Consider the following 22,727-nt stretch of genomic DNA (forward strand, 5'->3'; position numbering starts at 1 on the left):
CTAGTTGTGTGAAGGACTGTGTAAGAGAAAGGTCATTACCTAGCCCTGAGGCAAGGTCTAGTTCTCTATCCCATTGGACAGTAGCAGTTGGATATGATGGTGTTGCTGAGTTCTTGTTGAAGGAGAAAATTAAAGAACAGATGCCAGCCAATGACCACTTTGGCTCAAACGGCAAGTTGCACACCAGCCTGTCCCTCTGCGGTATCTATGGATACAGCGTTTACTCTCACCTCCACTTTGCCCACATTGCGCACACATGGCCGAACTGCTTATGTGTCCTGTGCTCTTGTATGTTATGTAAGGAGAGTACAGTGAGGAATGAGGTTTGCGTGGTTTTTGAGAGAATGAGAAACATCACTTATGATTTTTGGGAATTGACATGCAGGGTAGTGGATTAAATGAAGTTTGGGGACCCTTTCACCCCACATCCTCACCCCACACCCTCACACCCTGTCTTTAGCACAGGGCTGGGGTAATGTTAACTGCTCTAAGTGTGAGGTTCTGAGGTGACTTGAGGCTGACTCACCCAGAACTCAAAGCCAGAGGAAGTGAAGTCTGTGTCACTTCCTGACTCTTCAGTGATTAAGAATGGGCTCACTGGGAGCCATGCACGCTGATGGAGTAACTTTACATTTTAATGATTATAGCCTAACATTGCAGATGACATTGCTTAAGGAACAGGGTGAACCATATTACTAAGAATGAGAATCCGGGTGCATTAGCTCACTCTCTCTTCCACCGCAGCATTCAGGAGGTGGAGGAGGGAAGATCAGAAGCCCAAGGTCATCCTTGGCTACACAAGGGACCTGAGGCCAGCCTGGCACACATGAGAACTTGTGAAGCCAATAAGAGTTATTAGAATCAGTGCAGCACAGCGGTGCACTGTGTGAACATCCCAGCACTTAGGAGATCAAGTTCCAGGTCAACACAGGCAACAGAGGAAAACTTGGTCTCAACTCCCATCATCTTCCCTGCAATAGGGAGAAAAGAGAAAGAACAAACAAGCTTGACACTTCCTAAGTACACACTCTTAGCTCCTTCCTCAGTCCCAACTATTGTTGTGGAAAAAGTTGTCATAGATAGTACCATAAAACTTGTACTTAGGCGGTGGTGGCCTACAAGTGACATGGCTCTGGTGCCATTTGTCTGGACTTCCTTCCAGGTGCCTCCTTCCCACCTAGTGTGCTCTCAAACATCTTCCCCTCTGCTTTTCCGTGAGTAATAGATGTGATAATCAAGTCTTTCTAATGGCTGCAGTATTTATCACAGACACCTTTCCCACCCTGGAGCAATTGTTCACTCTTTTTTTTTTTTTTATTAACTTGAGTATTTCTTATATACATTTCAAGTGTTATTCCCTTTCCCGGTTTCCGGGCAAACATCCCCCTCCCCCCTCCCCTTCCTTATGGGTGTTCCCCTCCCAACCCTCCCTGTTGTTCACTCTTGATGATGGGACGGTTTACCACGAGATTGAGTTTTTGCATCATCCAGTCTTGAGTTTAAAGGAGTGACTTCAACTATTTCTTTGAAATTTTGGACTTAATCTCCTTTGGCATAATTGTAGCCTATGTAAGTTTTGAACAGATCTCGGCCTGTGTCATGTGGGTTGAGCTTACTGGTCAGGCTCTTGCAAGTGGCAAGAATGCCATGGTAGGGTTCAAACCTTGATGCCGGTGGGTTTGAGCATCTCTAGTCACCATTTACAGTGCATTCTCTGGTGCTGTGGAGTTCTGTGCTTCCTCTACTCTGGAATTGCTCACTGAGTTATCTCCAGAAGACCAGGCAGGCAATGTTAGCTCTCTCAGAATTTAAGTTTCTTCATAGGATCAAGTGTTTTCCAGTGAGAACTGTTCATTATCAAAAAGACTTTCTTTTAAAAATTAATTATTTATTTGTGTGTATGAATGTGTGTGTGTGTGTGTGTGTGTGTGTGTGTAGATTAGAGGACAATTTTGTAGAGTCGTTTCACTCCTTCGATCTTTATGTGGGTTCCAAGGATTGAACTCAGAAGTACCTTTACCCACTAAGCCATTTTTGCCAGCCCCAAAGAAGCCTTTAAAAGTTAGAAACCACGGGTGACATATAAATTATATGTCATTATAAATTATAATTATAAATTACTTCAACATTATAAATTACTTCAACTTTCTTATATCCAGAAAAATAGAGTTAATCTACATATCTACCAATAGGTGAGTGGCTAAATAAACTATGAGGTGCCTACATTGTGGGTCATTATTGAGGTATGGAGTTGACATGAGATGAATTTTAATTTGAATTTCAGGATGAAAAAAGTAAAGAGCCAGGCCATTTCTACTGCCAGAAAACTATAGACAGGAAAGTTTGTACATCATAAACTATACTGTACTTCGATGCTTACAGCACAAACACCAGAACATATATATTTAGAGCTACTGTAATAAATGCACATAAAAGGCCTAAAGAAAGAACGCTCACTATACTACCATAGGTGGAGGCTGGGGTTAGGCGTTGGAGTTGGGGAATCTTGTTTTTTACTCTATTATTCCTGTATTAGAGGGATTCGTTATATAGTAAAGTGGAATCATATAATATGAATAAATGTAAACATTTAAAAAGAATTAAGTTTGAACATACAAGATGCAATTTAGGGCAAAAAAAAGCCACTTTGAGTAGAATTGGGGTGTGATACTGAGGAACCAGATACAGGCACAAGCCGAACTATTTAACTCCATTAATGGGCTCTACTAATTGTAATCAGAATGGCAGATCCAAGGCTGTAGTTAACACTCTCCCAACGGTTTGATTGCACCCAAATGTCTTGGTTTATTGCTTTTATGAGTAAATAAGAAGAATCCCTTCTGAACACATGGTGAGGTATTTAACTGTATGTTAGCTACAACTAGGGATCATACTTCATTTTTTTATCTTCCTCTCTGTGTGCTCCCCCGACTCTCTGCAATATCTCCTCCTTTGCAAACAGCTGTATGAGCTCTCTGCTTAGGACATGCCTCGAAATTCACAGAGCCCAGGAGACCCAGCAAAATAAATTTGGTCTCGTGGGGGGACCTCTCTCCGCACCCTTCTTGCTGAACATGTTTCCTGGTTTTGACAACTTCGTTTTGTACCTTCTTGAGGGTTGCTTGTTAATTGGTTTCTGTCATTTTTTTGCATACATGTTCACTTAATTCATCTCCCAAAGTATCAGACTCTTCATGAATAGAAAACAGTGGCATATATAGACATTGAAGAAAGAAATGTCTTAACTTAAAGCCTGACTTATCACTTTTTCTAGATATTTTAGAGAGAGACAAAGGAGGTTTTGTTTGTTTGTTTGTTTTTGTTTTTGTTTTTGGTAGGGTTTTATTTCTATGTGGTTTTTGTTTGTATTTTTGTTTTGTTTTTGTTTGTTTGGGTGTTTTTTTAAAAGAGTAAGAGAGGATCAATACATAGTTAGGCAAGTTAGGAGGTAGGGAAGACCTAGGAGGAATTGGGCAGGAAAATACATGCTAAAAGTATAATGTATAAATATTTTTCAATAAAAATAACTAATAAATACCAACTCAATTAAAAGGTGAGGCATGGAGTGATGAGACAGGGTCTCACTGGGTAGTCAAGGTTGACCTCCAACTCATTATCCTAACTTCTGGGATTATAGACAAGCACCATCATCCTAGTTGGAAATTTTTGGAAGCTGTATTTTCCCCACCTGTGAAAGCAAATAGATGCTTCTGATTTTTCAGGATTTGGAGGTGGCAAGGTGACCTGCAAAATGAAACATTTGGCAAGAGCTCTCATGGAGAATCATTTAATGTAACTCATATTAGTCTTTTTCTTCTGTCTCCAGCCCACCACGAGATTGTATATAATGGACCGAGGTCAGTAATGTCTACATTAGGGCTTAAGTCATTGTTTATAATTATTGAATACTGTGGTAGTTTGTATTGATTATCAATTGGCTGAGTATTTAGTCATGTTTGGAGACAAATCTGTAGACAGGTCTTTGAGGTATTAACTTGATCAGGATAACTGACATAGGAAGATACTTCCTTCTTACCCCACCCCCATCCCTGATGGCACCACTACCACCCACTGTGGGCAGCATCATTCCCTAGGCTGGTGTCCTGGATTATATAGAAAGGAGAAACCTTATATAGAAAGGTGAGCACCAGAAACTGTCATTCTCTGCTTCCTGACTGGGGATACAATGAGGCCAGCTTCTTCTTACTCTTACTACCATGCTCTCCTTGCCACAGTGGACTGTCCTTCAAACTGTGGGCCCACGTAAACCCTCCATTTCTTAAGTTGCTATTGCCAGGTGTTTTGTTGCAGCAACAAGATAAGTAACAAACAGATATGTTTGAGGATGTGAGTATATTTGTGCTTCTAAAGTGCAGACTGAGGATTATTGGGTCAAGTTCCACTCGAGTCAGCATTCTTTCCTTTAATATCCCCCTGCTTACTGTGAATAACTTACTTGGAATCTGCTTTCATTCAAGAGAGCTATTCTGTGCTTTATTAGTTACTGTACTACTTCAGGGGCCAGGTTATATCTATTCCTGGCACTATTTCTTACTTAACAACATATGTGTATTTATTCATATAGTCACTTATTTATCAAAAATTTAAAGACTATGGTATCTGGCTCAATGGTTAAGAATATGAGCTGCTCTTTCAGAGGACCTGGTTTCAATTCTCAGCACCCACATTGTGGTTCACAAACGATTGTACTTCTAGTCCGGAGGTATTTGACACCCTCTTCCAGCTTCTGAGGCACCAGCACACGTATGTTACAAAGACCTACAGGCAGGCAAAACATTCATGAACACAGAAATAAATAAGTAAAGTTTAAAAAAACCTACAGAATGCTATTGTATTAATCATGATAGATAAGCATGAAGGATGAACAAGAGCCCACTCGGTTGGCAAATTGTAGAGATCCCCCATGTCCAATGGTTCTGAGGTGTTAAAGGAGAGAACCTGTTGGGAGCTGCAGGCTCAGGCTGGAGGACATGGTTTGAAATGGGATGGGTAGCTAAGAAAGATAACATACATTAAGTAAAGGAGTGGAGATCTGATCATGCTGGAAGCATGGCTCTGCAAAGACGTTTGAGCCAGGATATAGCAAGGTCAAATGTGTATATTATAAGCAAATTCTCACCACTGGACACCAGCTGGACTGCACAGAGTGAAATGGAGGGGAGGAGGAAGCAGAGGCTCCCGAGATGACGGATGGCTGATTTGTTACATGAAAGAGGAACTCAGAAGTAGAATAGAGAGGACATGGTGCTTGATGGATGTATTCCGTCTCTGTTATTATCATAGCAAATTACCCTGAACTTCGCAGCTTAAAACAATCCAAATTTATTATCTCACAGTCCCGTAGCTTGGAAATCTGACGTGACTCCACTAGGCTAAAAGCACGCAGTCAGCAGGGCTGTGCACTTTCCCTAAGGCTTGGGGAATAATTTGCTTTCTCGCTCCCTCAGGTCGTAAGTATAATTCAGCTCCTTGTGTATATAGAACTGAGGATCCCTCTTTTTTTCTGAGTAACAGTTGGGGCTCAGCTCCACATTGCAGGGGGTGCCTGAACTCCCAGCTTCATGGTCCACCTGCCTCATCTTCATAGGCAGCAGGAGAGAGTTGGGTCTCTTTCCCAGTGACTCTTTCTACCTCTTGCTTTGTGTGCATGTATATATATGTGTAAAGGTGTGTGTGTGTGTGTGTGTGTGTGTGTGTGTGTGTGTGTGCCAGAGATAAACCTCCTGGAGCTTTAGTGCTGTCTGTGACCTTGAACTTTCTTTATAGTTTAATTTTAGCTACAAACCTCAGGCATGGAGGGGGACCAAGTTCAAACCGTTGTTTTCCTTCAGAGTCATCTTCATCCTACATTTCATCGAAGTGCCTATAAACTTTATCCAAAGGAGAGCTGGTTATTCTGCGTCGCGGGCCTGCTAGCCCCTTCCAGTCATACACCAGCAGGCCCCAGCACACAGATGCACAGCAGTGAAGAAAAGGGGTAGTGTGTCTCTTCTCTTTGACTAAACTTTTTGGAAACACCATGGAAAATTTTGATTTGTACATCATTGGTCACAATTCAGTCAAGCAGCCACATTGCGCATCATGATGCCTAGGAAATTGTAGTCTTTGTCGTGATAGGAAATGTCAGCACACAAACACTTATGAAATGGGAGGGAAATGGGTATCAAAAGATGTGTTACAACCATGTTATCTGAAACACTTTCTATCTCTAGTTGTTCTTAAAGCTTCTCATGCCTCTGTCCTTGGGAGCTAAGCAGTTTAGAAGCAGTTAGTACTCAAGCAAAACCAAAGATTAAATACAATGGGTTAAACTGTACAGTCATGACTTGGTGTGTGTAGAAATGTTCTTTTATTTGCTGATCTCAGTTTGTCCAACAGTCCTTATTTCCACTAATGACAAGGCCTGTTTACTTGTGGGGTGTGTGTGTGTGTGTGTGTGTGTGTGTGTGTGCAAGGAAGGGTTGCATGTGTCCATGCACACTCATGCAGAAGTTGAAGAAAGATGGCTGGTATTTTCCTCTATTGCCTTACACTTAGCTTCTTGAGACAGTCTTTCACTGAACCTGAATCTCACCATTTCAGCTAAGGTGACCACTCAGTAAGCTCCCAGGATGTGCCTGACTCCACTACCCCACTTCTACAACTGGTGTTATAGGCAGGTGTAGCCACCCCTCACTTTTATGTGGGTGTTGGGGATTCAATGCAGGTCCTCTTGCTGGCAGAGCAAGCACCTTCCCCACTGAGCCAAAGCCCCACTTCTGTCTCTTATATGAATTCCCTCTAGGATCTATTAGATACATTCAAGTCTCCTCTATCTTTTCCTCTCTGCTGTATTCTCAGCAGGAGGTGGTCTAGTGAGACCCTTACCTAAGGACTTTCCTGATACTGTTCTGTTCTCATGGATCCCCTGCAATCGGGCTTGGAATATGTCTGCCTTTCTCCAGGAGCGTCTCAGAAGCTGGGGCACTGTTCTGAGGCTCTTGATTTCCCCTCTGCCTATTGCAGAGGTTGGCACGTAGGAAACAGTTGAAATGTGACTGATGCAATCGTGAGTAGGCTTTAGAAGCGTCACATAATTAATTCAAATGGCACCATAATGATCTGAAAACCCTGCATAATTAAAAGTCTATTTCTCCAAGGCCCCGAGCGTTATGCTTATAGCTTTCTTACGGCACCCATAATCCTCTGCTCTCAGATACAATGGTTTGTGTGTTTGTCTGGCTGCTCATTAGAGTGTCTACTCCGGAAGCTGCCCCTGCTCTGTGTGCCTCTCACTAGCGCTGAGGTCAGGAGAAAGTGCTCTTCAATCAGGGAAAATGAGTGAGCCCAGGAGGAGGGCCTGGGCCTCTGGGAGTTGCCACAAGGGAATGACTCCTACCTGGGAAGGAACAGAGATTGTTTTCCTCAGATTCTTAGAAGGGCACCCACAAACACCAGTTGATATTTTGCCCTTACCAAACCTCAGTTTACTTTAATGAAAAACATTGCTTCTTTTTTTTTCCTTTTAGAAACCCTCCACCCACTTTGCTGCACCCGGACAACTGGTGTGAGGAGTTTAACCACTTCATTTCACAGTGAGTACGCGTTCCTGTCTGGACTGCCTGTGCAGCAGCCTCCACCTGTGAGTCCAGAAACCCAGGCTGTGGAACTTGCTCAGTGCTAGCTGAGCCTGCTAGCTATGGCCCAGGGGTTGCTCTAGTAAACAGGTTCAGGAGCCTCTACAGAATCTGAAGAATGAGGACATCCAGTTGATGCACCTGTTACCTGTCCTCATTAGCACATGGGTCACACGTTTCTGCAAACCAGCTCTGTAGAAGAGGGACATCTATAACTGATGTCTATGCTGGGAGCAGGGAGACACAGAAAATTGCAGTCTTTACAGGGATGGCAGCTGGGTCACTGGGCTTTGCTCTAGGATTTTTGCTAAGGGATTAGTTTGCTCAGGCATTAGTTTCCAAGAGGGGAAAGATAGACTTGAAGGCAAGGTGTCCTAACCAATACTCAAGGTATGGAGACCAAGAGGAAAACCTGCTGAATGGTGTGAGGCCCCTGGTGGGAAGCATGCCACTAGGTCACTCCTACTGACACTTAGACTATCGGACCAACAGAGAGACCAAAGAGTGACTCAATGCTGAGATCACGGGTTTGGGGCTTGGCCCTGGGAGAGGGCTACACTGGTACAATTCCATGGAAGACGGAGGAGCTTCAGCTTGAGGGGGCCCTAAAGCCCCATGGGAGGACTCAATGATGGAGGTCATTACCAGACATTCCCAGATACTAGAGCTGAGAATAGAAGCCCTAACACCCGGCACTTAACAAGAGCTTCAGAGACTATGGGAGTAGAGAGACAATGACCAAAACTGCTGATATATAGGATGTGGGGGGGCACTTTTTTCTTATGAATGCTTATGTGCAGTCTTATCTTCTATAAAGAATTACAGTAACAAATCAAACAGGATCATCCTCCTTAATCACCGTCTACATCTACAGTCTTTACCCATAATCCCTAAATCCAAAGAGCCCTGGAAATAGAAGTTATTTTGCAGTTGAGTCATCCGGCAGCAAAACTTGACCTTATGTGAACTGATCGGGGGTGGGGGGACATGTGCCCTGAACTGATGAGGGGTTATTTACAGTCATTGTCTCTCTTCATGTGAATATTCATGTGTTTCAATGCAGATATTTTCCTATTTGGTGATAGTGTCCTGGCCCAGATCCCTCTGCAACGTTACATAATATGTAGCAAATGTACCAGTTTGGCTGTCTAAAACTTGATCAACTTTAGAATTCTAAACATGTTTGACCCCAAAGGAGTTTGTACAAGAGTCTGGGTTTGTATTTCATTTCCATTTCAAATGCAACAGAGTTCAGGGTCCCGAAAATCATTTATTCATTTAATCCCTCCTGGACCCGTGTCATGCCCTTCAGTACAGAAGAGCAGGGGGCGGGATCTCAGAGAACACTACCAAGAGACATGGTATTGGAAGGTGATTGTGAAGTTAGGGGTCAAGGGAAGACTCAGAGAACACTAACAAGACAGGGAGTGCTGGAGGGTGAAGTCCGGGGCCAAGGCTGGAGGACATACCACTGCTCCTCCCCCTATCCCCACCTCCCCGGCTTCAACACTTTCTTCCCTAACTGCAGAATGAGTGGGATTGCCACAAATCAGAGTGACGGGCTACAGACCCTTGCAAGGTGGACAACATTCATGTGGGAGCCGAGAAAGGATCACTTCTGAGAGCTAGGACCCACAGGAAGAGACAGAGGGAACTGAGGAGCCAAAGACAATTTAGTGGCTTGCACCATGTTTCAGAGCATCATCCCAGAGAGAAGGGGGTTTGGGGGGCTGGGGGGAAAGAAGAGAAGAGAAGAGAAGAGAAGAGAAGAGAAGAGAAGAGAAGAGAAGAGAAGAGAAGAGAAGAGAAGAGAAGAGATCTGGATCCAAAGAATTTCCCTTACATTCCATTGCTGTACGGATAACCTTGACCAACCTTCTCTGAAGCTGGCCTAGAAAAATCTATTACATATTCACACATACACCTTCCCATTCCACCCTGCTGCAAAGATGTGATTGGACTCACAAGTTCAGCTTACGTGTCCTTTTCTCAAGAGTATGGTTGTATTCTTGAACCAGCAGTCAGTGCTGCTTCTGTGAATGCAGGATGAGTTCCGAGGCTGATAGCAAGTGGACACTGTCAGGGTTGTGCTTGCTATGAGTATCTCCCTATTCTTTGTTTCTGTCTGACAAGCCCCATGGCATGCCAATTCTAATCTGGTTATGTTTTCCAACTTTGGTGTTTCCAGTGGTGCTTATCCCAAGTTACTTTAGATCTTGAAAGGTCTGGAACCCTGGAAAGGAGAGCATGGAAAACAATGCCTTTGAGTGTGGAGGTTTGAATAAAAATGCTGCCCCCATAGGCTTCATAGGGAGTGGCACTATTAGGAGGTGCGGCCCTGTCAGAGGAAGTGTATCTCTGAGGGTAGGCTCTGAGGTCTCCAATGCTCAAGCCAGGCCCAGTGTGACTTTTCTTCCTGCTTCTTGGGGATGCAGATGAACTCTCAGCTCCTTCTCTAGTAACCACGTCTGCCGTGCTTCCTGTCATGATAACGGACTGAGCCTCTGAAACTGTAAGCCAGCCCAGTTAAATGTTAAGAATTTATAAGAATTGCCATGGTCATGGTGTCTCTTCACAGCAATAAAACTCTAACTAAGACGAACACAGAAAACAATCAGGAGCAAAGAAAGAAGGACATTGTAATGAAAACACTGAGGGACAGATAGACCCTGGCAATTTGTAATGAGCTAGAAAGGCAAATGGAAATTGGGTGATTATGTGTTTTATTATTAATTTGAGATATGAAAATATGTCATCACTCTTCCCTAATATATTCCCTCACCCCTCTCCATCTTTGATACTGAGAATTGAGCCTAAGACCTCAGACATGCTAGGAATGTTCTCTACCTTTGAGCTCTGTCAGTCATCAAGTTGCTCAGACTGGCTGCAATGCACTCTGGAATCTAGGCAGGTCTTGAATTTGTGATTCTCCTGTCTCAGCCTCCCAAGTAGCTGGCATTATAGGTCTATGCCACCAGGCCCAGGGATCTTCTCTTTCTTCAATGTATTGTCTTATTTCCTCTCTAGTGAAAATACTACATCTGGTCCCGAGTTCTTTCTTGACCACGCACCTCCAATCCTATTTTCTCCATAGCATCTAAGATTCTTCAACCCTGTATTCTTCTATACTCTTTTCAGTCATAAAGCTGAACACTGAAGACTGACCATTACATTCCACATCTTGGGTTAGCGTGATGGTTAGCTTTGACTGTCAACTTCACTCGACCTAGAGTCATCTGGGAAGACAGTTTCAATGAGGGATTGTCTACATTTGGTTGGCCTGTAGGCATGCCTGTGGGGGGAGGGGCGGGATTGTCTTAATTAAGTTAATCAGTGTGGGAAGACCTGGCCCACTGTGAGCAGCACCATTCCCTTGGCAGGGGATCCTGAACTACGTAAGAGTGGAGCACAAATCAAAACCAGCACAAATAAGCAAGCAAGTGACCATCCAAGTATCCCTTTTCCCTCTGCTCTTGACTGTGGATAGGATGTGACAAGCTGATTTAAGCTCCTGCTGCTGTAAATGTCCCACACTATCTCCTGGATTGTTATCAAAAACAAATCTTTTCTCCCCCACATTGCTTAGTAACAGAAATGAAACAGATAGAAACCTGCCTGTCATTTCCAAACACTGCCGCCCCCACAGGGTTTCATATATCTCAGGCTGCTCTCAAAGTTGGATAAGTAGCTAGTGATGGCCTTAGCTTTCTTATCCTGAGTACAAGACATGTACTGCTGTGTCCATTCTATGTAAGTGCTGGAGATGCTTACCAACTCTGCCTCATCCCTCGCCCCATCTTTTGTCTTTGTAGATGAGACTGCCTGCTCTAGCCTGCTATCGCTCAGCTACCAAATGCACTATGACCAAATGTGATTTCATTAGGCTTATTCAAATCTGCAGCTAACTGTAAACAGTGGCACACGTACATTTGGAATGTCTATTTAGAGAGCTTCCGTTTGCTTTTATACTTATCAGCTCGTGCTGAGAAAAACAAATGGGGAATCAACACCTCCCAACTATAAGCTTTTCATCATTGGAGTTACTAGTTGGGAAAGACAATTCTGAGAGTTTAAAAGTGGAATCATTCAGATAACTGATCCATTTCCCTTTATAGAACAAGTCACGAGGGTAACTGTAGATTTGCTTTATAAATAAACAAGGCTAGAAATAATCTTCTTTAAAAAAACTACTTTCTTTTTTACAATGTGTGTGTGCTTTGGGTATGTGAGTGCAGGGGGCATTGGAGGCCAGAAGAGGGCGTCAGATCCCCTGAAGCTAGAGGTACAGGCAGTTGTGAGCTGCCGGATGTGGATGCTGGGAACTGAACTCTGGTTCCCTGCAAGAGCTGTGTGCGTTCTTATCCTCTGAGCTATCTCTTTAGCCTGACTAGAAATGCCTATTTTTGTTATTTGATTGCTTTTTTGTTTGTTTGTTTGTTTGTTTGCTCGCTTGTTTTTCAAGACATGGTTTCTCTGTTTACCCTTAGCTGTCCTGGAACTTGCTCTGTTGACCAGGCTGGCCTTAAACTCAGAGATCCACCTGCCTCTGCCTCCTGAGTACTGAGATTGAAGATATGTACTACCATGACCCAGTTTAAGTTTCTCCTCTGTCTCTGTCTGTCTGTCTGTCTGTCTCTCTCTCTCTGTCTCTCTCTGTCTCTCTCTGTCTGTCTGTCTCTCTGTCTCTGTCTCTGTCTCTCTCTCTCTGTCTGTCTCTCTGTCTGTCTCTCTCTCTGTCTGTCTGTCTGTCTGTCTCTCTGTCTCTCTCTCTGTCTCTCTGTTTCTCAGATTTATTTATTTGTGAATTTTATGTATATGGATGTTTTGTCTCCACATCAGAAGAAGGAATCGGATCCCATGGGACTACAGATAGTTACAGACTGTTGTGAGCCACCATGTGGTTGCTGGGACTTGAACTCAGGACCTCTGGAAGAGCAGCCAGTGCTCTTAACCGCTGAGCTTTAACATACTTTGATACCCTGCTGCCATGTGACCTCTGAACCAAAGTGGATTCATCACTGAGGATCTTAATGTGTGACTTTTCTCATTGCTGTAATAAAACACCTATAAGAAAGCACCTTAAAGGAGGAAAGGTTATTTGGGCTCATGGTTCTGGGATCTGGTCCATCATGGAGGAGGGCTTCGTCTGTGTGGTGGGAATCTGCAGCAGCTTCTCATTCCACAACTCTGATCAAGAAGCAGAGAATGCTCAGCTAGAGGTGGGGCTGGCTAAAATCCGGGCCCACACACCAGTGACCCAGTTCTTCTAGAGAGTCCCCATGTTCAAAAGGCTTTACAACCTCCCCTCCAAAGTACCGTTAGCTGCAGACAAAGCATTCAAAACACATGACCTGTGGGACGCACAGACATGTGCGTCTGGGACACTGGAACTGCTTACCAGAGGACTGGAGGACATAGTGTGGCATCTGGCTGCTGCCTGTAGCTGAGTACACGGGGGCAGGGATGCTGAGAAATGCTGAGATCATGTTTTTCAGATTCGTTTCAGCCTCCTTATTTGGAGACAGCAAGGAGAAAAGAAAAGAAGTGGGGAAAAGGCCTAAAAGCCTAAAATCCTACTAGATTCTGTCTTGGAGTTAAAAATGAGAAAAAGGGAGGCCCCCATAACCCTGGCTGGTTCTGAACCTTGGCTGTTGGTGATAATTGACTCATTTATATGAGTTAGTTACACATTTGTCAAAGCACGCCTCCTGACAGCTTAGTTATGATAAATTAAACACGGGACTCGCATAAATTCTGCGCCGCTCTTTATCCACGTGCTGGGACCCTGCCTGATGTTTTTTGTCACCGCCATAATAAGTGGCTGGCTTTGCTGCGATTTCATTATCGGCCCTTTCCCCAACGGCTGGAGATATTTGCATAACAAGTCTATCTGGTTCCAGTACCTGCCAGACTTCTACTTTGCTGAGAGGCTCCCTGCAGAAGTAGCCTTTTGATAAGATAACAGTAATTTTCATTCCTGGAACTTCACCTTGCTCCCCGGGGAGGCCGCCTCTCCCCTTTAAGCTCAACCTAATTTAAGGCCTTTGGTCTAACTAGTACTATCTCAACCAGAATGTATTTGTCTCTCATGCTTTTGAGGTTGTAGTAGGAGTTTCAGGACATTAGTAGGTTTGAGGTGATTAGTGAGACAATAAAGATGGAGTTGCTTTTGCCAAGAGCAAATCCACCAAGAGCATTCTGGCTGTTCAGCCCAAAAGTTAACGAAGGACACAATGTGATCACCCCACAAACTGCTGTTTTGGCATGGCTGCTCTGGCAGCGTACGGAAGAAAAGTATTGTCACTTCTCCCTGATTCCAAGATTCATGGAAAAAAAGGACACCCTCAGATAAAAGGAAGGGTTAATAAGAAAAGCCCCACAACTGTCTTTAACTGACTTTCAGAAACGAAGACCCCAAAACCAAGAGCAACCTGTGTGGTTCCTTGGTTTCATGAAGAATGAAAAAGTTGAACTGAGAAAAGGGAGGGGTGGGCAGACCTCTTGGTGATAATGGGGGGAAGGGGTCTCAGCAAGGTCTGTCTGTCCACAGATTCTCCTCAGCCTCTGGTGTGACGGTCCTTTCCCCACACACCTGTCACCTGAGGGATTTTATAGGGAAACTCAGAAGGGTCCTCCCCAACCTCTAAACAGTTACTGTGTTTGGGGGAGTGTTTCTGGTCCCCTAGTCAATGGCTAACAAGTATGACATTACTTTCCTTGACTAAGCACCATGCCCGAGACCTGCCAGTCAGTCACAAAATGTTGGGGCTTCTTTCTGGCAGCCTTCTGACATCGCTGGACACTCTGACAGATATAAGCAGCTGCCCTGAGTATTATTAAAATGTTGTCACTGACCTTGAGAAAGGGTGTTTAACTTAGTTAACCCTTAAAGACTAAGACCCACACTTACAGCCTCTGCTGTCTCTGTGGGTCTCCCTGTTGACTGGCTGTGTGTATCCTTGGATTTAGCCGTTTCCCTCAAACCAAGAGTTCTCAGCTCTTTCTCCACTCTGTTTTTCAAGGCTACTTAATTCTACCTGACTTTACAGTATCCGTGAGCTACACTCAATTGTACATATCCCAACTTAGAATCTTATTATGGTCTGCAGAATTCTCAGGCTTTTTTTTACATCTTGTTAGAACCCCAGGAACCGTACAAATGGTTAATTGCTCCAGGAGCTGAGTGGGTCCACTGTAACCTTTATTTACACTACTCCACACGTTGGTAACTTTAATTAAAATGAGCAGCAGTATCTCCAGCGACATACTCTCCATTTTGGATTTATTTAGCCAGTGATTAGCTATTGTGGCTTCTTGAATTAATTAGCATCTCTTGAGTTACAGGGAATCAGTGGATTAGTGAAAACTCATGAAAAAGGTCGGAATGCTCTAAATTAAAACCTAACAAACTCTCCTTTGCCCTCTTCACATGCATTGATCTGATTTTGAAAAATTGGGATTTTTTTTTCTCCCTTCATGAGGAGAAGAAAGTTATGGATTTCAAGGCTACACTTCCAAGAGGGTCTAATTTAGAGTTCCTGGTGGGCATTTTAACTTCCTGGCAGCTTTGTACAATGATTGCTGTAACTGAATCATGTGGTCACATCTTGTTGCAAGAGTAGATAAGAAATGGTCGCTGGGTTGGGCAGTAGTGGGCCCAACGTGTCCCTACATGGCCACCGCCCCCAAATAAAGGGGTGAGTACATAAAGAGACAGCCATTTGCGTGAATTTGGCTAGGAAGGTGCCTGATTCCAGAGGGTCGGAGCCACAGCAAATGCTATGGATGGCTATTCCTGCTAACAGCTGCTAAGAGTCTGGAAGGAAAACTTGTGGGACCCACAAGCCTGAGTCGTAACAGCAGAGCCTCTTAGGTTGAGGAGGGGCTGTTGTAATCTCAGCCTTGCTGATCTAGAAGAGTGGAAAGTAAAGGGCCACTGTTAGGGCAACTGGAGTGGCTGTGTGGATGTCCCTCCTGGGTTCTTCCCAAGAGCTCTCCTGTAATACCCAACTGCCTACCCTCTCTTCCCTGGCTGGCCCTGTTCCCGAGGCCCCTTCCACATCATGGTTTCTGCAGGCTGGGATGGGGGTCAGGGGAAGGAAGGGAAACTGGCTCTGGGTCAGGTAGAACTGTAATTAGAGAAGGAAACGCAGGCCCATGTGACCAGTCCTACATTTTTCTAGCTTGCTGTTGACTTTTGGATGGGATAAAAATAGCAGATTTAGCCCACTGGCTGGAAGAAAGGACTCTGTGTGTGTGTGTGTGTGTGTGTGTGTGTGTGTGTGTGTATGTGTGTGTCTTTTGTGGGTTTATACTTCACAATTATAGCTTTAAATATAATCAGTTGCCAGACCTCCTATCTTATTTTCTGTGTTTTCTATTGCTTTTCTGGTATTTTAGTTCAGATTTTCCTAAGATTACCAAATGTATGATACTTAGCTGCTGTACTGAATAAATGAGTGAGGAAGATCACAGTTGTGATTTCTTTTATCATTGCTATTAAGACAAGGTCTTGTTAATATAGCAGAAGTTGCCTGGAAATCAAGATCCTCCTGCCTCAGCCTCCTAAATTCTAGGATCGCAGATATATGTCATTATGCCCAGTATAATTTGATTTTGGATTGAAAGTGTATTTATTGGGTTCAAAAATAGTTTTATTTAAAAATAGATATTTTAATGAAATAGTAGGGATTCTATCTTTAAGAAAGTACAGCAGCTTAAATCACCAGACTCGGGAAGAGAGGAGGAGGGAGGGAGGGAGGGAGGGAGGGAGGGAGGGAGGGAGAGAGAGAGAGAGAGAGAGAGAGAGAGAGAGAGAGAGAGAGAGAGAGATTGATTTGGGTGTTGAATCAGGGTTCCCTAGAGTTACAGAATTTCTATGTCTTGGTCAGTGCTCTGTTGCTTTGACTAAGATCACAGCAACTCTTTTACAGAAAGCATTTAATTGTGGCTGCCTTACAGGTTCAGAGGTTCAGAGGTTCAGTTCATTATCATCATGGCAAGAAGCACGGCAGTGTGCAGGCAGGCACAGTGCTGGAAGAGCCAAGAGTTCTACAATGGATCTGGATCTGCAGGCATCAAGAAAAGAGAGAGACTTTGGCCTTGGCATAGGCTTCTGAAACCTCTAAGCTCATCCCCAGTGACCAACAAAGCCACACCTCTTAATCCTTTCAATTAGTGTCACTCCTTGGTGACCAGCTATTCGAATCTATGAGCCTATGGGGGCCATTCAAACCACCACCAATGTAGACACAGAGACAACACATGTAGCCTGGACTCAAGCTGTCTCACACTAAGGGGCTATCAGAAGCTAGGGGAGAGGCCCACGGGACAATAAATGTCTGCTGTGTAAGTCACTAAGTTTGTGATCTTACTTATAGCAGCCCCAGGAAACAGATATACCCTATGGCTATATGGTTTTAGGGCTGTAAGTGATTTGACAGTCCAACAAGGATAGCAATGTTCATCTACCTGCCACAAAGCATAAATGTCAAGGTTAGTCCTGTGTCACACAGCCATAGTGGGGATTCCTCTTTCTACACACACACACACACACACACACACACACACACACACACACACACCATAAAGGCTTATGTTAAGTCCTCCCTCTCAAACACACTGCACAATAGTAAAAGTGAGGGATTTCTATAACTGTCAATGATTTGTGGACCTTGATAGAGGGCTAGGCATTAAGATGTCTTGGCCACATAAACCTCTCTAAGAGGAGCATATTATCATAAAGAGATATGACAAGCTGACATCACCTTGCCCCAAGTACTGAGCACTAGATCACCTTCATTAAGCTGTGTTGGGAAGATAGACCATAGATCACCATGGTCTCTAGCAATGTAGCCATGGACTAGAGTCATTTAGTGATATCTGCTGTGGGCTTGTTGCTCAGTCTTTGTGGTCATAGAGTTCACATTTCTTTTTAATTGTGACTAAATTTTCTATGTGAAAATCCTTCACAGCGAACCAAAAATATAGCAAACTTCATTTAGCCAAAGAAAGGCAATTTTCTTACATTTAGTAAGTCCTACCAGATTCACGGGAACTAAAATAGAACCCAGTAGATTAATTCAAATGTATCTGTGAAAGAGGTACAAATTATAAGTTTTCTAATAAGCTTCCCCAATCTCATTGTACCAGAGATTGAACCCAGGATCTCGCACAGGTATCTGTTATAACCACTGAACAACACCCCAGGCCTTACAGTAGGCTTCCCTTAGAGCTGACTGTCAGGTACTGTGTGTCTAGCAAGGCAGATACACTTACCTATGTGATTTCATGGATCCTCACTGCTGCTAAACAAGTGGGTTTCTGCTCACGTGGACAGCTGAGCTTCCCAATAGTTAAGTGATGGGCTTTTGGCCTCACAGCTGAATCCTAACAGAGCTGGGATTCAAAACCAGGTCTCTGTGGCGTTCCAGTATCTTTTCTGGGGATTAAGATGCTAGAGTGTATATATGTGTGTCCAACACTGACCCTTTTCAAAATTTATTTCGTGTGTGCACCCATGCACATGCTCACATGCTCACATGCTACACATGTGGAGGCCAGAGTTGAGCGTCAGCTGGTTTCCTCTGTTGCTCTCTGACAACAAGACAATGCACGGCCCTGACAACAGAACCTTAGTCACCACCTCCCCCCAGTTCAGATTTTCCAGCGAGGAGCTACAACATCAAACAGAAGCCAAATGAAGCATGCCAATTTATCGTTGGCGTGAAGAGATGCCTCATCCGCGAGTTTAAGGCAAACTTACCTGAAGACTGCTTTCTCTGTCCTAACAACAAGACCAAAACCAAAATCAACCAAACAAACAACAAAATAAAACCTCTCTTTGCTGGAAAACTCCTTCCTGAGGGGAGATAAAAGAGGCTGATGAGACGAAGCTGGAGGAACTGGGGACATTGACCCAAATCAAGAAGGACAGTGCCATTGTAATGGGCAACTCGTGAGGACAATGCCTGTCATGTGCAGGGTGGTCTGTGCCCAGCCTCTAAGTAACTCATCGCTGACATTGCACATGCAGAAGTGGGCGAGGGAAGGGCTGGGATTGTAATACACCCGAGACTTGCTACTGTTTTCACAGTCACCTGTAGGAGTGAAGAATAAGCACAACTATGAAGTTCTGACCTTGCCCTGTATGTATGAGTTCTGTGCATAAGATAAATTTTAAGTTGCCTATAAAAAATCCCTTTAAGAAGTTCTCCCTAGTGGCAGTTACCTCCTTAGATTTGGCTGTCCAGGGCAAGCTTAGGCTGAAACGTGTTGTCGCCATTGTTGGCTACAGAATCAAAACTGTATTAAACTAGTGTACTGGCTGGCTTTGTGTGTCATCTTGACACAAGCTGGAGTTAGTTATCACAGAGAAAGGAGCCTCCCTTGAGCAAATGCCTTTACAAGACCCAGCTGTAAGACATTTTCTCAATTAGTGATCAAGGAGGGAGGGCCTAGACCATTGTGGGTGGTGCCATCCCTAGGCTAGTAGTCGAGTTCTATAAGAAAGCAAGGTGGTGCCATCCCTAAGCTAGTAGTCTTGGGTTCTATAAGAAAGCAAGCTGAGCAAGCCAAGCCAGTAAGGAACATCCCTCCATGGCCTCTGCATCAGCTCCTGCTTCCTGACCTGCTTGAGTTCCAGTCCTGACTTCCTTTGGTGATGAACAGCACTGTGGAAGTGTAAGCTGAATTAAACCCTTTCCTCACCGGCTTCTTGGTCATGATGTTTGTGCGGGAATAGAAACCCTGACTAAGACAACTAGTAGTCAGAAGAAGAAAGAATGTGAAGGAGCGTTGCTCTGTCCAGCTGTCGTGTTAGTGGATGCACTGTTCGTGAGTGCGTGTGTGTGTGTGTGTGTGTGTGTGTGTGTAAGCATGAGTTGTTTGTGTTTATGTATGTCTATGTACACATGCGTTTGTGTCTGTGCATGTGTGTATATGTGTTGTATGTGTATGTGTTTATGTTTGTGTGCTGTATGCATATGCACTGTGTTGGCCAGTTGTGCCTATATTCCCCACCTTCTCTTGGGATTACAAGCGATGCTTTTTCAGAGCTGGGAAATTTAGAGATGAACAGAAGAGACACAGAAGCAGTTTTCACGTATAATCAGGAAGGTGCCACAGGCTTCCTTTAAGCCATTTGACTTAGGCACTGAAGTAACTGTAATTCAATGGGAAGAGTACAGTAAATTATAAGGAACAGCTTTCTGCTTGTGTGTCCAAAGTCATCCTAAGTTCGAATGTTAAAATCTGATATCAGAATTTACCAATGGCTGACAGTGTATGAAAGTCTCCTTCATATGCTGCTTATAAAGCAGTAAGACCCCTGGACACTCTACATGGCACTGTGCTAAGAAGTCCGCGCCATTATAAATTTGCTCAGCAGTAGAATGCATGACCTGGGAATGAGCGCTAAGGTAAACTATGGGCTTTGGGTAATGATGATGGCTGCACTCAGGCTCATCAACTGTAATCAAGTACAGCTCCGGTCAGGGATGCTGTCAGCAGGGGAGGCTCACTGTATGGGAGCAGCAGGCAAGACGGCAGAAAGGACTTTCAAACTTGCTGGGCCCCTGAAAGTGCTAGAACGATAAAGCCTTTAGTAAGATTAAAAAAGAAGGGGTTGGGGATTTAGCTCAGTGGTAGAGCGCTTGCCTAGGAAGCGCAAGGCCCTGGGTTCGATCCCCAGCTCCAAAAAAAAAAAAAAAAAAAAAGAACCAAAAAAAAAAAAAAAAGAAAGAAAAAAGAAAGCGAGGAGCGGGGGTGGGGGGGAGCTCCATGCTTGTTTCTCGTCTCTAACTGAAACCATATGGGAATTTATTGGGAAAACGGGAGCTGGTGGCGTTCTGTTATTAGAGTATTTATCATACGGTTATGGAAGGGAGTAATTTATGATCCTGGCTAGCAAAGCCAGATCAATACAGAGATAAATGTCCTTGCCACAATAGAATTTATATCATCCACGTGATAATTGACCACCGTGTCATCTGTTCAATCACTCATCTCATTATCTGATGGAGCTGGTGGAAGGCTAATGTGGATGTGATTTATGGGTGCACACCACTGGGAAGCTGTTGGCCCAGCTTACCTGCTACCTGTCCTTGGCAGCATTGGGCATCGTTGTCTACCTCCAGGTGCAGGCGTCCACAGAAAAGGCCAACAACCTTGTCCCACACCGAGCACCTCTTGTTGAATTAGACACGATCTTCTCTTCCCTGTACTTGTGGATCCTAGTCCTTTCTGCCCCAGAGCACAGCAGTCTGCCTAGAGCAGAGTTACTCAAGTAGTTGGCCTAGAGAGAGCATCTGTTGTCACTGATTTTCACTTACGTTCTGTGACATCGTCATCCATATCCCTGCCTGGCAGTGGAAGACACGGCTTAAAACTCAGGACGTGCTACAGTATGGCAAAAGGCAGTCAGAATTATCGATAGGGACCACACGTTGACCAAATGAGGACGAACAGAAAGCTCGTCACTGAGCCATCCGTGCAGGGTTAGTTCCACGACAGGGGGGTTGAAAATGATTCCAGCAGCCCCCTCGGTTCTCTCAGCCTCCGGGGAGCACTCATTGCCTGCAGTATCTGTGATTTGCCTAGTGAGGGTTAATCAGTGGGCCTATTATTCAGCAAATTAAAGGCTTGGCTGCCAGAGAGTTCCTTTCAGAAAGGATTAGGGTCTCTGATGAGGCTTTGAAGTAACGGATGGAGTTGTTCTGCTAATGGAGGAGGGCTAAGGACTCCCCAGGCAGCCATGGTGTCTTTATTCAGTCCCTTGCCTAAAAAAGAAAACAATATTTTTTCCTTGCAAAAATGTGATGCTTGCATAAGGCGCTGGATTGACATCCCGGCAGGTGAGGATGCAGGGCACTTCTCTTTGTCGCAAGAGTACGCAGAAGTGCTTCCTGGCTGCAGTGGGTGGCAGCGTCCAGAGGAAGGACCACCTCTCCAAAACATGGCAACGGAAACCAGTGGGATTTTAGAATTTATTCTCCTTTAAAAGGTTTTTGGCTCAGAAGTTGGGCAGGTGACAGGCACAGTCGTGGTGGTCTGCATCCTCAGGACCACTGAGCAAGGAAGCCAATAGCTGTGCAAAGTCCTGATTTGCATAAAACACTGACAACTACCTATTATCTGACAAGACGACCCTCCCCGCCTCCAGGCTTTTCAGCAGCAGCTCGGCTGTTATGGAAACCAGGCTGGCTCATTTCCCCCAATCTCATGTCTCTACCATTCATAATAGCCATGGAGTTGGCAACTGGCCAGAGAAACGTTTAGTCCACGTCCATGCTCACCAAAAGAGCACGCATTAAAAGGGGAGCGCCGAGTGTGAGTATTGGTACCACCAGGACCACTGCAGCTGCAGGTCATTACTGCTCTCTTTACTGCGCTCCCCACCCCCACTGTGCGTTATATTCTGAAATGCTGGCTGGAGCCTCTGGTGGCAGCATCCTTCATGCTGTCCTCTGACCACATTTTGCAGTGGTGTCCAGCTCTGGTCCTAGCCTAACCCCCCAACCCCCACCCCCAGCACCCTGACGCCGCCACCCCCTAACTCTCTCCTTTGGAACTCAGTTGTTCCTTTCTTCGATTTGCTTTCTTCCCGTGGGCTTACGTCTTCTGGGAATCTCTCTTGTCCTTTGCAGTGATCAGGATGAGTCTTGGCATCTGCTTTTCTTTGACTCCACTGAAGCTAGCCGTAGAGCATTGCACTCCATAGGTTGGGAACCCAGGGGCTCAAACCCAGTAAGGCTCACCAACTCTCTAGCAGAGTTAGCCTCAGATTAAGACCAGGGAGCTCTGTATTGGCCACTCAGGAGCATATTTTTACTGGATGTTTCCAAGCATCCCCTGGGATTGGAGAGTGCTGTAAGAAACAGACCTATGAACTATGCGGCCATGCGCAGTAGAGGACTGTTGGATTCATTACACCACACGCTCACTCACTACTCGTTTCTGTGGTAAATCAGAAGGGCATTTGCTTTAGTCTCCAATGTTCGTGGTCTCACTGTAGTCCTGGGGGAGCTGGTCTGCTCACAAATCTCGGATTATAAGATATACAGAACAGATGTTTTCCCTTTCACATTGTCT

General features: G+C 44.6%; 1 protein-coding gene across 7 annotated transcripts in view; it reads left to right on the forward strand.

Moving 5' to 3' along the window:
- Myo3b (myosin IIIB) overlaps nucleotides 1-22,727 on the forward strand; it is a 406,405-nt gene that overhangs the window by 148,693 nt on the left and 234,985 nt on the right. For all 7 annotated transcript variants that reach the window (NM_001393777.1, XM_087653545.1, XM_087653546.1 and 4 more), the window contains 1 exon segment: nucleotides 7,530-7,595. In NM_001393777.1, the coding sequence (NP_001380706.1) occupies nucleotides 7,530-7,595 (66 nt within the window).

Source organism: Rattus norvegicus, chromosome 3 (assembly GCF_021556685.1).
Source record: "Rattus norvegicus strain SHRSP/BbbUtx chromosome 3, alternate assembly SHRSP_T2T, whole genome shotgun sequence".
Taxonomy (NCBI): domain Eukaryota; kingdom Metazoa; phylum Chordata; class Mammalia; order Rodentia; family Muridae; genus Rattus; species Rattus norvegicus.